General features: G+C 38.6%; 1 protein-coding gene across 1 annotated transcript in view; it reads left to right on the forward strand.

The window, feature by feature from the left end:
- LOC309870353 (uncharacterized protein) overlaps window positions 1–17211 on the forward strand; it is a gene marked incomplete at its 5' end in the record, with an annotated part of 30906 nt that extends 13695 nt beyond the window's left edge. The window contains 3 exons of the mRNA XM_082742486.1: window positions 12774–12895; window positions 16776–16918; window positions 17047–17211. Coding sequence (XP_082598612.1) covers window positions 12774–12895; window positions 16776–16877 — 224 coding nt within the window. The 3' untranslated portion in view covers window positions 16878–16918; window positions 17047–17211. The remainder of the gene's footprint in view (window positions 1–12773; window positions 12896–16775; window positions 16919–17046) is intronic.
- Window positions 17212–17518: the final 307 nt, after the last annotated feature.

Genomic DNA, 17518 nt, shown 5'->3' on the forward strand with positions numbered 1-17518 from the left:
TTCACGTAATTAATATCCACCATTAACACTACCACCATGTGTGGTAGGTAGTGTTACTTGGATTTTATGGAAGAGTTTCAAGGCTCATGGATGTACAATGACTGGGCAAAATCATTTATCTAGTGGGTGATGGGATTGAGATTTAAATATCGATCTTCCAGCTCCAAGGTCACACTTACTTTCCAGTGCACTGAGCCAATAACTACATGGTAGTTAATCACAGTGAAGGTCACCCGTATAACAGAGGATTCTGGAAGAGTAGCTTGATGCTAATGTAGTAACTTTTAAGGACTAAGAATTAATTTAAGAATTAACTATCAGCTTCCTCTCTCTCTGCCTGCCTCTGCCTACTTGTGATCTCTGTCTGTCAAATAAATAAAAAAATCTTAAAAAAAAAAAAAAAAGAATTAACTATCAGTTTAGGGCTGGAGTTTTTAGTGCCCTGAGTCCATGTTGGGCTTGGAGAATCAGTTCAAGCATTTGCCTACTTTTTGATGAAGACATTGATTGTTCCAGATTTGTGGCCAGCTCACTGAAAACACTGATTGTGGTTGTTGTTTTAATGCAGCATTGTCCAAAGGGCACAGCCACTATTTGTTTCTTTCTAGCATTATTAAGTATAATGTTGTCACTCTTTTCTTAACTTTCTAGTAAGGTTTCTTGTGTGTGGGGGGGGGGCAGTTTGGCCAGTGTAAGCCAAAATTTCTCAACTCCCTGGGCTTCATGATATAGTCTTGGATAAGTTACTCAAACTTTTCTTGTTGCTGCATTCCTTTATTATGTGCAGAGAAAACTTCCAAGTAGTAATTTGGGAGATTATTGAATTTTAAAAACTCATGGTTGGTCACGCCATATTGAGTGCTTAAGTCTAAAAAGGAGAAAAAACTAGTAGCTTGGTGTTAAGCAGCTATCCCCCCTGCAATGACCTCTTAAGCTTCTATATTAATAGAAGGAACCGATGACAGTGAGCATTGGAAATAATACTTTGCATCTATGTACATTTTATGGTTTCACATGCATCTCCTTTTAAATTTCTTTATACTCTATAAGATGAACAGAGCTTGTCTTCTTATCCTTCTTGTATAGATGAGAAAATTAAGGCTCACAAAGAAAAATGTTCTACTCAAGATGATAAAGGAAGCAGATAGCAGGGTTGGCTTGAAAGTCAGGTCTTCTGACTTCTGTCCCTGTTTTTTTTTTTTTTTAAAGGATTTTATTTATTTATTTGACAGAGAGAAATCACAAGTAGATGGAGAGGCAGGCAGAGAGAGAGAGAGAGGGAAGCAGGCTCTCCACTGAGCAGAGAGCCCGATGTGGGACTCGATCCCAGGACTCTGAGATCATGACCTGAGCCGAAGGCAGCGGCTTAACCCACTGAGCCACCCAGGCGCCCTCTGTCCCTGTTTTTACCACTCCCGATTTCAGTCAGTAACAAGTGATAGAGGTTTTGCAATGGGACTTAAAAAAATTATATTAGTCATATTTACTCCTGATATAGTTGTCATAATTTGAAACTTTGTAATAAAGGTGTCCAACTCAACCTTTCTCTGTTAATCCATTCTGAGATGTAAGGCCACAGCTGTTGGAAGAACGTAAATTACCACCATAAATAAAGCTCTTCACTAAGATTAGAAGGAAAAGTATTGGCTAGATGAATGGTGTCTCAGAATTTTCAATGATCAGAATAGAGATACTGGTATACTTTGCTGGTGAAGATATTCCCTTCCCTATCCTTTCCGGGATGACTCCAGCAGATGTGCTGGAAAGCTTAGGTTTGCATCAGGAGCGTTCATACAGATTAGTCAGTGTGGTGGAAAAGGTAGGAAAAGCATGTGTTATTGTTCTGTGTTGGGCCACGTGCCAAGCATTGTCTACATAATCCTTCAGAGTAGCTCTTAGTGTAGTCCTAGAGATGAGTCCCTTAAATCTCAAGGAGTTTAAATCCAAGTGGTGGGGCTGATATTTTTTCCAGCTCTTTAAGATGAAAACATTAGGAGTTTTTCACCTCTACCATCTCAATTCTGTGGTTTGTTTTTCAAGATTAGCTTTCCTAGAAATACCTACTCTCACTCCTGTTTAGCCTAGAAGTCAGACACAAGAGCACCAGTTATATCAGAAGGAAGAAAAAAGAAAAATTTACCAGAAGTTGACCTGAATATGGACTAACTGTCCTTTGAGAGTAGTGTAGAACAGTGCTTCTCAGACTTTAGGATGCATTCTGATCACTGGAGGATCTCGTTCTATCTCTTATGTATTCATTGATTTTTCTCTTTCTCTTATAAAATATTGACAGAGCAGTATTGAAGTATGTGAATGTGCTTGTGAATTTGTCCTTCTCCTTGCTGTTTGATCAGGTTTTGCTTCCTGTATTTGGAAGCAGAGCTGTTAAAGTGAATAGATGTTTAGGGCCGTTATATCTTCCTGATGAACTAGTCACTTTATCATTGTGAAATGATCTTTTTTTTTTTTTTTTTAAGATTATTTATTTATTTATTTGACAGATCACAAGTAGGCAGAGAGGCAGGCAGAGAGAGAGGAAGGGAAGCAGGCTCCCTGCCAAGCAGAGAGCCCGATGTGGGGCTCAATCCCAGGACCCCGGGATCATGACCTGAGCCCGAGGCAGAGGCTTTAACCCACTGAGCCACCCAGGCGCCCCAAATGATCTTTTTTATACCAGGTGATGTTCTTTGCTCTAAAATCTCCTAATATTAATAAAACCTCTTCAGCTTTCTTTGGATGGGTGACATCATTTTATGTCATCTTCTATCCTTTTAATCTGTTTGTGTCTTTACGTTTCACTTCTTATAGGCAGTGTGTAATTGGCTCTTGCTTTTGTTTGCAATACAACAGTATCTGTTTTCTATTTATCCCATTCTCTATTCTCTTTGCCCGTTTGCTCCTTCTTTTGGATTATTTGAGTATTTTTCACGTTTCCATTTCCTCTCCTTTGATGGGTTACCATACTGTATCTCTCTGTTCTGTTATTTTAATGGTGGCTTTAGGGTTTACAGTCTGCAGCTTTAACTTACCATAGTCTACACTTAATGAGGTTAAACCCCTTCGCATGTAAGAACCTTACAATAGTATGCTTCCATCTCAGCTGTATATTACCGTTGTCATGCACTTTACTTTTACATATTGTAATTAACTCCACATTAATTATTATTTTTGTTTTAAGAAGTTACTCCTATTTTAAAGATATTTAAATAATGAAAAATTTCAATGTTAAGTAATTGCTATTTCCAGTGCTCTTCATGCCTTTCTTATCCATATTTGTATGAGATGTCTTTTTTTTCTGCTCAAAATGGCTTCCTTTAATATTTCTTTTTATGCAGGACTGCTGCTCATGAGCTCTTTTTGCTTTTATATATCTGATAAAGTCCTTATTTGCCTTTATATTTGAAAGCTGTTTTGCTGGATAGAGAATTCTTGATTGGCAGGGGTTTTTTTGGTTTTGTTTTGTTTTTTTAATTATTTAAAGATGTTGCTTCACTTTCTTGGCATTTGCACTATTTTATTTCTTTTTTTTTAATTTTAAAATTTTATTTTTTATTTATTTTCAGCGTAACAGTATTCATTATTTTTGCACCACACCCAGTGCTCCATGCAATCCGTGCCCTCTCTAATACCCACCACCTGGTTCCCCCAAACTCCCACCCCCCAGCCCTGCCACTTCACACCCCTCAGATTGTTTTTCAGAGTCCATAGTCTCTCGTGGTTCACCTCCCCTTCCAATTTCCCCCAACTCCCTTCTCCTCTCTAACTCCCCATGTCCTCCATGCTATTTGTTATGCTCCACAAATAAGTGAAGCCATATGATAATTGACTCTCTCTGCTTGACTTACTTCATTCAGCATAATCTCTTCCAGTCCTGTCCATGCTGCTATAAAAGTTGGGTATTCATCCTTTCTGATGGAGGCATAATACTCCATAGTGTATATGGACCACATCTTCCTTATCCATTCATCCGTTGAAGGGCATCTTGGTTCTTTCCACAGTTTGGTGACCATGGCCATTGCTGCTATAAACATTGGGGTACAGATGGCCCTTCTTTTCACTACTTCTGTATCTTTGGGGTAAATACCCAGCAGTGCAATTGCAGGGTCATGGGGAAGTTCTATTTTTAATTTCTTGAGGAATCTCCACACTGTTCTCCAAAGAGGCTGCACCGACTTGCATTTACACCAACAGTGTAAGAGGGTTCCCCATTCTTCACATCCCCTCCAACACATGTTGTTTCCTGTATTGCTAATTTTGGCCATTCTAACTGGTGTAAGGTAATATCTCAATGTGGTTTTAATTTGAATCTCCCTTGCACTGTTTTTGACAAAATCTGCTATCCTCTTTATTTTCATTCCTCTATAGTGTGTTCTTTTTCTCCATTTGCTTTTAAGATTTCTTTTTAACTGCTGGTTTTGAGCAATTTGATTATGCTGTGCCTTGGTATAGTTTTCTTCATGTTTCTTGTGCTTGGGTTAGTCAAGCTCCCCTCCCTCTCCCTTTTTGGACTTTATATTTTTATTAGGTTTAGAAAATTTTTAGTAATTTTTTGCCCCTTCTCTGCCTAATGAATGCTACAGTTACATATATATTAAGTTGCTTTTGCTGTCTCCACAGCTCATTCATGTTCTGGTGGGGTTTTTTTATTGTTTGTTTCATTGTTTTTTTAAATTCCTTTTTAATTTTTTTAATTTTGAATGTTTCTACTGCTATGTCTTCAAGTTCACTAATTTTTTTGTATGTGATGTCTACCTGTCATTAATTCCATCTAATATCTGTTCATCTCACACATTGGAGATTCATCTCTATTAACTGAATTTGTGTTTTTATATATTCATGTCTCTGCTAAAACTGTGAGTACCCATCCTTGTCTGCTCATTCTACTATCTGTCTTAATTCTGGGTCAGTTTCAATTGATTGTCATTTCTCCTCATTAGGGATTGAATTTTCCTGTCTGTGCCTGGAACTTTTTGACTGAATTGTAGATATTGTGATGTTATATTCTTGGGTGCTGGATATTTTTGTATTAATACAAATATTCTTAAGTTTTGTTTTGGGACATAGCTAAATTAGATGGAGACAGTTGATTCTTTTGTGTCTTGCTTTTTAAGTCTTGTTAGGTGGGACTGGATTAATGCTCAGTGTGGGGCTAATTATTCCTCACTACAGAGGCAAGATCTTCCTGAGGACTGAATGCCTCTGAATTATGAGGTTTTCTAGTCTGTTTGGTAGAAACAGGTACTGTTCTTGGCCCTGTGTGAACACCAGTCAGTATTACCTCTAATCCTTTCAGGTATTTTTTCCCCTAGCCACGGGTAGTTTACTCACACATGCACTGATCAGTACTCAGCTAAGTTCTCAGGGGTGACTGAGGATTCTGAAGTTCTCTCTGTGTACAGTTCCCTTCTGCCCTCCAAACTCTTTGTCTTCCAACTCTCTCAGTTCTGTATCCTCAACTCAGAAAGTCACTGGGCTCTTCCTCTGTTTTTCCTCCTATGTCATTGCCAGGAAATCTCTTAAGACAATAAGATGAGACAATCCTAGGTTTGCCTCATTTACTTTCTGATGTCCTGTTTCCTAAAAACCTTTTTTTCACATACATTTTATTCTTCCTTTCTTTTATTGTCTCAGACAAAAGCAAAAATCTGTTTTCTATTACTTCATCTTGGCCAAACCTGGAATTTTTAATAAAATTTCGATTCTATTCAGTAGGTTTTGGTTGGGGCCTAAGAGTTTGTGTTTCTAAGAGATTTTCCAATGATATTGATGCTTCTGGGAATAGACTACTTGAGTAGTCAGTCTCTAACTATTCAACAGAAATATAATGTGAGCCACATAGCCAATTTTACATTTTCTAGTAGTCACATTGAAAAAATTAAAAGAAACCAGGGGAAGTTAATTTCAATAATATATTTTCTTAACCCTTCAACCCCAAATGCTATCATTTCAACATGTAATCAAATAAAAATATTTGTGAGACTTTTTTTTTATTGCAGTGAGTCTTAAAATTTTGTGGGTATGTTAGAGTTATAGGAGATCTAAATTCAGATGCCACATTTTCATCTGAAATACTTGGTCTGTATTTAGATTTCATAAAATTCATAGTTGAAAAAGTAGATTTGTGTAACAAAGTTCCAAACATACTTAAGTTTTCCAGTAACTTAATCAGGTGCCAAAAACCATTTTCCTTTAATATTTGCCATTTTAATTGACTAATTAATGTTTTTAAGAAAAATTGATGTCATTTTTTGAAACAAAAGTTATCAGTTTTAAACCTGTGTCTATTTTTCTTTTAAGATTTTATTTTTATTTATTTGACAGACAGAGATTACAAGTAGGGGAGAGGCAGGCAGAGAGAGAGAGAGGAAGCAGACTCCCTGCCGAGCAGAGAGCCTGATGTGGGGTTCAATCCCAGGACCCTAAGACCATGACCTGAGCCGAAGGCAGAGGCCTTAACCCACTGAGCCACCCAGGTGCCCCAACCTGTATCTGTTTAAGCTATATAAATTCATTAACTTTTATGCCAACTCAGAATTGTTAACATTAAATTCAAAGAGATATTGTAAAAATTAAAAATGAACTCTAAATTTAAAAATCTCCATAAAGTGTTCTTCAAGTTTTTCTTATGGATTTTGAAGACAATTTATATAACACTTTTGCTTTCAATTAGATCTTCTGCATATTGATGCGAGTTAGAAAGATATATAAAACATTATTTTTGATTTATGAAAAGTATCAATTTTGATTTACATTTTCATACTTCTTTGACAAGGTCATAAATAAGCTTTTCCTTTTATTGGAGCTTCCAGTTTAGCTTGTTCATATGCAGTGTGATATCTCTTGAGAAAACAAAAATCACGCTGCCTTTTTATTTTCTTTGTTTTTATTGAGTGTTTGGCAAGATTCTTTTTGTTAAAAGAAAATCTTGAACTTGCATTAACTACAGGGTAAATCTTAGTAGAACTTTTCCATGACCCAACCAAAGATCTACTTGCAGAGAAAACATGATTATTGCATTAATTATTTTCCATTTCTTTCAGCAATTCTATAAACTGATGGTAATTCATTGCATTTTTGTGTATATACTAAACAAGTTTACCAATGATATCCATGACAGTTTTCAGGCTGTGCTTTAGGAAACTAGCTACAAGTTAATATCAAATAGTAGAATGAAGCACTAAGAGAAAAACACCAGTCTGCTATTTTAAAAGATTAGTAAGTTTGGATTTTTTGACTCAACATAGCTGGAGCACTTTTATGATAGAAGCTTTATGTTTTCATATCTAGTGAAAATTCTTCTTTGACAGATGGAAAAGATTCAAAAGTATCTATGCGAGGGCGCCTGGGTGGCTCAGTGGGTTAAGCCACTGCCTTCAGCTCAGGTCATGATCTCAGGGTCCTGAGATCGAGCCCCGCATCGGGCTCTCTGCTCAGCAGGGAGCCTGCTTCCCTCTCTCTCTCTCTGCCTGCCTCTCTGCCTACTTGTGATCTCTCTCTGTTAAATAAATAAAATCTTTAAAAAAAAAAAAAGTATCTATGCGATGAGTTCAGTTTTTTTCAGCTATGAATTGACAACATTTTTTATAAGTTGGAAGTCTTTTTGAGACAAAAATGTACCCAAAGTACTAATTTGGCAATGTCTCTTAAATTGTATGACTCATCCAAAGCTACAGAAAACTTCTTGTGATTTTTTTAAATTTTGAATTTATTTATCTTTGATATTATTAGAAAGATCTTGTTTTCTCTGGGCAGTTACTTGGTTGTTTAATTTAAAATCTTTCACTTTTTGTGCAGTATACTTTTTTAATTTTTTCCTCATAATTTTCCAACAGAATTTCCATATAAATTTTTTTTACCATCTCTCCGTGTGTGTGTGTGTGTGTGTGTGTGTGTGTGTATTTGTTGTTATTGTTTAAGAATCTGAGATGTTTTATAGCTGGCCAAAGTTATAAGCTCAGATTTTGTTAATCCTTTAAAATTTTTTTGTTGGTCATTTAATTCTGATTTCAGGAGACTAATTTCATTGCTCCCTTTTGATTATTGAAAGGAAATTTTGTATCACATTCACTGTGTCTTTGCTGAAATTGTCCTTTAACAATCTTCTTAATTATCTACTAAATTGTCTGCTTTATCATCTTTGATTGATACAATTAACAGCCTTTTTATTTTTCTCTGCTACAAAAAATTGCAGTTGGTATTGATCATGACATTTTTTATTTCTTCCAGTCCCTTTTTTCCCTTACTGTTCTAATTATAGTCCTAGCTTTTGTATCTCCACTTGGTTTTTTAATCAATAGAAAATTTGATTTAAATTGTTCTTGTCTTAAATTTGAAAATTTGATATTTACCTTATAAGCTAGAAAAGTAAATTATACATTTCATTAAAACACATTTTAATTTACTTACTAATTAGGAGTTACATAATTATCACTGTAACTTGTGCTGTCTGTATAAAATATTCACATAGACACATTACAGTGTATAGAAGTATATAGGGGAAAAAAATCATTTAAATGGAATCATCAGTTATCTTTTTTTTTTTTTTTAAAGATTTTATTTATTTATTTGACAGAGAGATATCACATTCAGATGGAGAGGCAGGCAGAGAGAGAGAGAGAGAGGGAAAAAGGCTCCCCGCCGAGCAGAGAGCCCGATATGGGACTCGATCCCAGGACCCTGAGATCACGACCCGAGCCGAAGGCAGCGGCTTAACCCACTGAGCCACCCAGGCGCCCCAATCATCAGTTATCTTAACACCAGGTAGATCAGCAATGTGCTTATGGGTAGACTCACACAGGGCAATAGACCAATACCGTCTTAGGCAATAGAGCATTAAAAGTCAAATGAAATCTTATTAAGGTGATACATTTGTGCTTAATGCAGAAACGTTTTACACTACTTCAGTTTTTTAAAACAAAATTAATTAAAATGTTCAGTTCCTCAGTGGTTCTTGCCACATTTTAAACATTATGCAGGACAGGGCAGGCCAGGGGCTGGTTTGCATTTAAATCTAGAGACCTTGTAGCAACACCTAGATGGGCTCTCAACTTTCTTGCGCTGCAGCTGCTTCCTCCTTATCTGGCCCCATGGCACTGGGCATTTTAGGAGTGTAGCAAAGGAAGTCTTGGATAACTAGTGGTCTCCAAAGGGTTGGACAGCCTCCCACCGTGTGAGGCTATTAGAACAAGTCTCAGAGCAGGAATTGTGACCTCAGGGACAGTCTGTGAGTTGTAATGTTGGGCCAGGGCCAGGGTGAGATTTGTAGGTCAGCTGAATTGGTCTTCCTCTTCCCGTGGGCTACTGACTGATGACCCCTGGAGCAATCTGACCTGGATGTGGTTGGACGGGAATTCTGTCAGCAGAGGTCGCTTTCCCATGGTTCTGGAAGGAACGGTTGCATTTTCCCACCATGAGTGAGAGTGGATAGGGGAAGCTTGCCCTTGGCTAAGTGGGCTAAGAATGTTTTCACAGCTCCATTCGCATGAGTGATCACGGGCTATGAAAGGACACCTGAAAAACATGAAGGAAATGGAATGGTGGATTCATGAATTAGAAGATGACGTAGGACGTTCTAAGAGTCAGAAACCACCTTGTGAACCAGGATGTTCTCAGAGCAGGTAGACCCGATGCTGTTGGAGGCCACCTTGCTAGCACCAACTGGCCAAATGCTGCAGTTCTCTTCTTTTTGTTTTTTGGGTTTTTTGTTTTGTTTTTGTTTTTCCAGTTTATATCCTGAACATCTCTGTTTGGGAGTGGGTTGGCTCTATGTTCTGTTTCAGTACTATCATCACAGAAGTTAGCATTTCCCTGACCCTCATCAGCTTGCTGTTACCTCCCACCTGCATGCTGTGTGCTTTGTATGGTGCTGTACATTGAGATAGGCCTTAATCAACAGGAACGTGTTACTTACATGACCTAACATGTATGCTCAGTACCACCAAATGACATGCTGGAATCACAAAAAAGTTGAGAGAAGAGTTTATTTTTATTTTCTATCATTTCTACTCCCTTCCCCCCATGTTAGAGATGAAGAAACAGATTCATAGTGAATGAAACTCATCATACACTTCAGCTCACCTCATGATGGTTCTAAAGAAAGTAGTAAAATCTAGCCCCAAAGTCTTCAGTTTTTTGAGGTGTAAGTATTGTTGCATTGATGTGGTTACATTGTTTTGAAGTGTGTCCCCTGAAGTCACACAGGATAGAGATGTTACTAGCTTTGCGCTGATTTCTTCTGTAGGCACCCGATGGCCAGCCTTGTGGAGAGGCAGCAAGCACCCTGAGCTGGCTGGCCCCTGTCCCATTCTGACACCATCTGGTCACGTAGCCTTGGGCAAGTCACAGGCCACTTGCCCAGTCTTATTTGTTTATCAGGATAGGAATCAGATTATGACACTATTTCCTAGACCGTTCCCCTGAATATCCGTGGCCTTTGATGTTCCTCCAGTGTATTCCGATAAGTTGGAGGAATGTTGTGTACTCTAGATTACTTCCATGTTGGGTATTTAAAGCTCATCAGCACATTTGGGGCTGTCGTTGTGGAGTAAAGAAGACTGATTAGGCTTATCTAACCTAGCATTTTCTAAAGTCTTTGATCATGGAATCTCTCTCCCTTTTTTTGGAGGAACACTCTTAAATATATTGGAGTTCCGTGTAGTATGTAGGTTGGGAAACAGTGGAATGAATCAGGGTTTGCAAACTATAGCCTGAAGGCGGAGGCTGGCTTGCCACCTGTTTGTGTAAATAAAGTTTTATTGAAACAGTCCCACCTATTCATTTACAGATGGTTCACATTACAGTGGCAAAGTTAGAGAGCTGCCAGAGACCTCAATGGCTCACAATATCTCAAATATTTGCCATCGGTTGCCACCTGCCAACTCTGGCACCAGATGATTATTTTCTAAACATCACAGTGATTGATGAACGTGGCTGAAACAAATCAGATGGTAGATAAGTGCTGATAATGAAAAAAAGAGTTTTGTTTTCCAGAGGCGACACATTTTTAATGGTTCCTGTTAATTCTGTTAGTGGGTATTACTTCTGTAACTCATTAATAGCATATTTGCTCAGCTGTTTTGATGTATCTACTTTAGGTTGACCCTGTCTATATATAGATGAAGCGCACACACAAGGGGGCATATGTAACTTCTTAATTTTATCACGGTATGAACTCTGTTCTTTACTATTGCAATTGTAACATTCATAAATCTCTATATTTTGTTCCACCTGCTTACCACCTTTTATCTCAAATTTTGTGACATGTGGATACTAAGTACTGCTACCCTTTTGTCTGCCTCTTTTTTTTTCCACTTGTCTGTCTTTCAACTTTCTCAGCTATGTCTTTACTTTTTAAAGTATTGACGTTGATAACATCTGCCTTCTCTGACTGGCACAATTTGCTTTTCTTATTTCCTAGGTTGAGTCTCAAGGTTACAAGCCAATGAGTGTGTTCATGTAAATACTGTTTGTGTCAGAGCCAAGTAGGGTACTATAATTGTACTTTCCACTGTAATTCCAATATCACAACTATAGCATCACTGTAATTCCAATATCACAACTATAGCATCACTCAAAGGAGGAAATTTCTAATGTTGATTTCAAATGGTTTCCTCTGATAAGTTTCACCAAGTGCTCAGAATCATGGCTCATTTGAATCACATCACATTTTGTTGTTGACAGTTGTCCCGGAGTTTTTAATTGATCTGACATTTTCCCCCTCCCTTTTGAGGGAAGACCCACGTTTCCTTTACTGTATCCCTAATAATCACTAGGTTTTAACTCATTTGTTTTTTGCTCAAAATAAATACATTTATCTCAAAGATGCTTCCTAGATCTGCTCCTGCTCATTTTCCTGGAATGCTGGGCTTTGTTCTATCATTCTTGTATGCTATATTTCCCCTTGTTTTTTATTCTCATTTTGGTGGAATATAATCTCACATGACTTCCTCAGATTGGAGTAAATTTTTTGAGTCTTGTATGGTTGAAAATGCTCTTTACTATGATTGGTATGCACTTAGATGTTTGAAATAATTTTTTTCTCTAAATGTCCAAAATTTTGCTAATGTGAAAAACCCCGTGCTGGTCTGATTATTTTTTTTAAATCTTTTTTAATGATTTTTTTTTTCCTTTTGGAAGCTCCTATAGTTCCTCTCTTTTTTTCTTCATTCCTTAATACTCTGAGATTTCATAGTCTAGTATGAGCTTTTTCTCATTTATTGTATTTGTCTGGGTATGAGCTTTTTCTCATTTATTGTATTTGGTTGTCAGTGGTGTATCAGGTTCTTTTTGGGAGACAAAAATCAAACAGGAATTTGGGCAGGGGAAGTGTAAAGAAGTATTAATTAGTAGTGAGGGATTTACTACTAAGGGGTTAGCAGGGGATTAGCTTCTAGGGGGAAAAGAGAATCAGTAAAAAATACAGGAGTGGCAGATACAGGGAACAGCTGCTCCCTCTAGGACTAATGCAAGATCAGATTGGCAAGTCACTGCCCCTTGCCTCTCCCCAAACAAAGCTGAGAGTCATCCCTTGGAGAGGGAGTGCCTCGTGGCCCACTGGTACCAGAGCAGGTGGATGAGGTCCAGGAATTCCCCCCGGGCCCCTGCCCCAGGGTGCCTGCCAGCCTTGCTGGGTGCCTGCCTGCAAGTTCTCACTGGAACCCTCACAGGCATGCTGCTGTTACACCTCGTGGGAAGCCACCTGTGGGGTGCCTGCCAGACTCTGGAATCCACCTGCAAGGTGTTCAGACTGAGACTCATTGGTATGCATGTTCTAGGGCATTCTATGTGTTCTGACCATTGGCACGGGAGGATCGTACCTAAGAGAAGTCCCTTCCTCCTGCCTGATGTCCGCTGGCAAAGGAGAAACCTTTCCCATGTCCAGCTCCAGTATCATCAGGTAGGGAAATGGGGTGGACGGGTGGCTGAGTGGCAATGCAGGGACAACTGGCATGAGCTTGAAGTCCAAACACCTGTCTGTCTTCCACTCTGGGAAGTGTTCTTATATTATTTCTTTGATCATTTCTTCTTTAACTTTCTTTCTTTCTTTCTTTAAAGATTTTATTTATTTGACAGAGAGAGAAAAAGAGATCACAAGTAGGCAGAGGGGCAGGTGAGGGGGCGGGGGAGAAGGCTCCCCTCTGAGCAGAGAGGCCAATGCGGGGCTCGATCCCAGGACCCTGAGATCATGACCTGAGCCAAGGGCAGAGGCCTAACCCACTGAGCCACCCAGGCACCCCAGCTTCTTTTCCTTTCTTTCTTCACTTTCCTGTGGTCTTCAGAACTTCTCTTAGTCAGATGTTAAGCTTCTTGAATTAATCCTTCATCTTTTTAATCATGTCTTTCATTTTTCATCTCTTTGTCCTTTTGCTCTGTGTTCTGAGAGATTTCCATAATTTTAACTTGTAACTCTCCAATTGCGGTTTTTACTTAGCAACAATATTTTTAAATACCAGTAGCTCTTTTTATTTGTTTGTTTTCAGATTGTGTATTTTTCAGGCATTCTGCATTCTGTTCTTTTTCTGGTTGTATGTTGTTCTACTAATATTCATCCTCTCAAAATGTGTGCAAATCTTTTGTTTCCTGATGACTGATTGCCTCTTTTCATGAATGTAAGTTTATACATTTGAGAAAGTTGGGTCAGACTACCTGAGTTCAAATCATAGCCCTGATAATATAGTAGTTATGTGACCGTTTTAAGCCTGAATTTCTGCATCTATAAGGTAGGAATGATGATAGTATCTATCTCAAGCATTAAGTGAGATAAGACATGAAAAGAATTTAGCACAGAGGCTTTGGCTATTATTATTTATAAATATGCCATGTTATTTTAAACTGGCCATAACCCATTTAATAATTGCTTTAAAATCACTTATGATCTGTAAAATACTCTTTCTTTTATTATTTTTTAAAAAAAGACTTTATTTATTTACTATAGAGAGAGAGAGCATGCGAATGTGAGTTGGGGGAGGGGCACAAGGAAGAGGGAGTGAGAGAATCAAGCAGACTCCCCACTGAGTGTGGAGCCTGGCAGTGGGACTAGACTTGCAACCCTGAGATCATGACCTGAGCTGATCAGACTGTTCCACCCAGGAGCCCCGCTTTCTTTGATTCTTTAATACAGCTACTGTTTCTGCTACTGCCACCATAGATATCTTCAAGCAGACATAATAATTAGCAGAAATCAATTTAGGACAAAATAATGACATGGGGTTTTGAAGGCATTTAAAATTCCCATTCCTTGGATTTTATTCCCAACTTTTAAAATTTTGATAATGGGTAAGCTAACAGAAAAATGGGAAGAACAGTTCAGTGAATTGTACGCTTCCTTTTCATTCACCTAGACTGACTCTCCATTATTACATACAATTTTTCCCATGTAGAGCCATTTCAATGTAAGTTGCAGATACCATGAAATTTATCCCTAAACATGTCAGGCATTTCCTAAGAATAAAGACAGTCCCCTCTTAACCACAATGCCAGTATCACCCTGCTGAAAATTGACATTTATTCAACAATATTATATGACATACAGTCCCTTTACACATTTTTCCAGTTGTCCAAAAATATTTTTTATGCTCTCCCTGTCCATTTAGTGTTCATGCATTTCTTTTGGTTAATGCTTCTTCAAGCTCTGCTGCTCAAGAATAGAGCTTTTGCAGCTTTCTGTTTTTAAGGAAACTGTCCTTTCTTTCCAAACTCTGGACGAGTAGTCACGACCTATGTCCCACATTCTGGGTTTGTCTCCTTGTCTCCTAATGATTAGATTCAGGTTGAATACCTTTGTTCAGAAGTGATGTTGTGCACGTAGTTAATCGCATCAGGAAGCAGGTATAATTAGGTCATTCCTCCTTGGGTACCTCCAAGTTTGGTCGCTTGGGTGAAAATCTTAATATCTCTCTATTTTTTTTTAAAGATTTTATTTATTTATTTGACAGAGAGAGAGAGCTCACAAGCAGGCCGAGAGAGAGGGGGAAGCAGGCTCCCCGCTGAGCAGAGAGCCCGATGCAGGGCTCCATCCCAGGACCCTGAGATAATGACCTGAGCTGAAGGCAGAGGCCTAACCCGCTGAGCCACCCAGGCGCCCCAACATCTCTCTATTTTTAAAGGGGCTTTATAATTTCCAGATTCATGGGCTTTCCTTGCCACAAATTTGGAACCCGGCATTTCTTCTGGACCCTAGTTCCTTTTTGTGGGAACGGTGCTTAGATATCAGGATCTGGGTACCTACCATGTGTGCTCTTTGCTGATGTGGTGTCCTCGTTTCGAGGCCTTTGCTGTAGACCGATCTAGGAGATGAATTTAAGAAAAAAGTTACTAATTCATACCGATACTATCCCATTCAAATCCACCTTCACTGGGCCCTTCCTCACGTTTCCCTAATACTGCATCTATATCTCCCTTTCCCATGTTGAAAACCTGGGTTGCCAAGAGGAAGTGAATGTTCAGGCATTTGCTTTACGCTACCTACAGACACATAAAAGAGCATCTGAATTTCAACACCAGTGGTGTCACCACCAGCAGACTAGGAAGTACGTGTAACCATTTCTTTTTTTTTTTTTTTTTAGATTTTATTTATTTATTTGACAGAGAGAAATCACAAGTAGATGGAGAGGCAGGCAGAGAGAGAGAGAGGGAAGCAGGCTCCCTGCTGCGCAGAGAGCTCGATGCGGGACTCGATCCCAGGACCCTGAGATCATGACCTGAGCCGAAGGCAGCGGCTTAACCCACTGAGCCACCCAGGCACCCCCATTTCTTGTAGTTTTTAAATAATCACTAGATCTACTCAAGGTGTATAATCCAAAAGCACTCTGCTACAAAGTTACTTGAATTTATTCTCTCTTTTCTTTCTTAGAATTTCAAGTTGTCACATATTATTCTGATTAAGCAAACATGGGGCTATTCTCTTTAGCTTTTTTATTACTCTTTTTGTAATTGCTTTTGGATATTTTCAGGATAAATCACAGTTTAAGGTCCTGGGTAAGTTGAGGGAGCTAATGTGTTTACCCATCTCTCAATTGATCAAACATCTCTTTATTGATCAAACATTGGTTTTTTATTACTGAAACAGTTTCTAGAAGTGGAGAGAAAGCAATGGGTATACAGTTAATAAAGTTAATTAACTTTGAGTTCTCCTTCAGACTTAAGCGTATATTAATCAGCTAACAAATACAGCCCGAGGCACAGAGTAGATCATAGACAAAATGTGTTCTTTAAAGTTTGGTGTGATGAATTGCTGTGTTTTTTATTCCTATTTTAAAATTAGAGTGGAGTCAATTCTGAAAGATATATTTTTTTAAGATTTATTTATTTGAGAGACAACGAGAGCATACATGTGGGCAGGGGAAGAGGTAGAGACACTCAGGCCAACTCTTGGTTGAGCTGGGAGCCCAATGAAGCGTCGAGCTCAGGACCTGAGATCATGACCTGAGCTGAAATCAAGAGTCAGATGTTTAATTGACTGAGCCACCCAGGCACCCCCCAAAAGATATTTTGAATCCTAATCTGCAATAAGAATTATATCTATGAACTAAACACACTATAAGATTCAAGAAAACATGCCTTTATAATAGAATAAAAGTAAAATATAGATTTCCATTCCATCTTGAATATAATAATGACAGGAGGGTCTTGGGCTGAAATGGAACCAGAGCTCTAGCTTTCACAAAGAGAAAAGGCACACAGCACACATTAGGTCAGACTTAGAAGTTTACATGTTTGAGTATGAGAATTTATAATTACTCATTTTTTAAAAAAGATTTTATTTATTTATTTGACAGAGAGAGAGATCACAAGTAGGCAGAGAGGGAGAGGGGGAAGCAGGCTCCCTGCTGAGCAGAGAGCCCAATGTGGGGCTGAATCCCAGGACCCTGAGATCATGACCTGAGCTGAAGGCAGAAGCTTAACCCACTGAGTCACCCAGGTACCCCTATAATTACTCATTTTCAACTAGCTATATGACCAAGCAATTTAATCAAACCCTCATACTATAGTTTATGGTTGTCATTGTAACAAATTGCTATAGACTCAAATAGTTTTCATCTCTTACAGTCCTGGAAATCAGAAGTCCAAAATGAATTTCAGGGGGACTGAAATCAAGATGCCAGCCAGGCCCCTTCCTCCTGGAGGCTCCTAGGAGGAATGTTTCCTTGTCTTCTTCAGCTTCTAGTGTCTGCTTGCATTCCTTGGCTTGTGTTCCATTTTCAAAACATGTCACTTCAGTGTCTGCTCTCACCCTCACCCCACCTTTTCCTCTGGAGTCCGTCTCCCTTGGCCTCCCTCCTTTAAGGACACTGGAGATAATGTTGGGTTCATCCAAATAATGCAGGATCATTTCCCCATCTCAAGATCCTCAAGTTTACGACATTGGTGAAGTCCTTGCCATATTAGATGACGTTCACAGGTACCAGGGATGGAGACATGAATATCTTTGGGGGGACATTTGTAGCCTGCCATGCATCCCTTTTTCCTTTTGACCATGAATATTTATGCAGATTATGTTATCTTTGACTGTACTGCAAAA

The sequence above is a fragment of the Mustela nivalis genome (assembly GCF_964662115.1).
Source record: "Mustela nivalis genome assembly, chromosome: 7".
Taxonomy (NCBI): Eukaryota; Metazoa; Chordata; class Mammalia; order Carnivora; family Mustelidae; genus Mustela; species Mustela nivalis.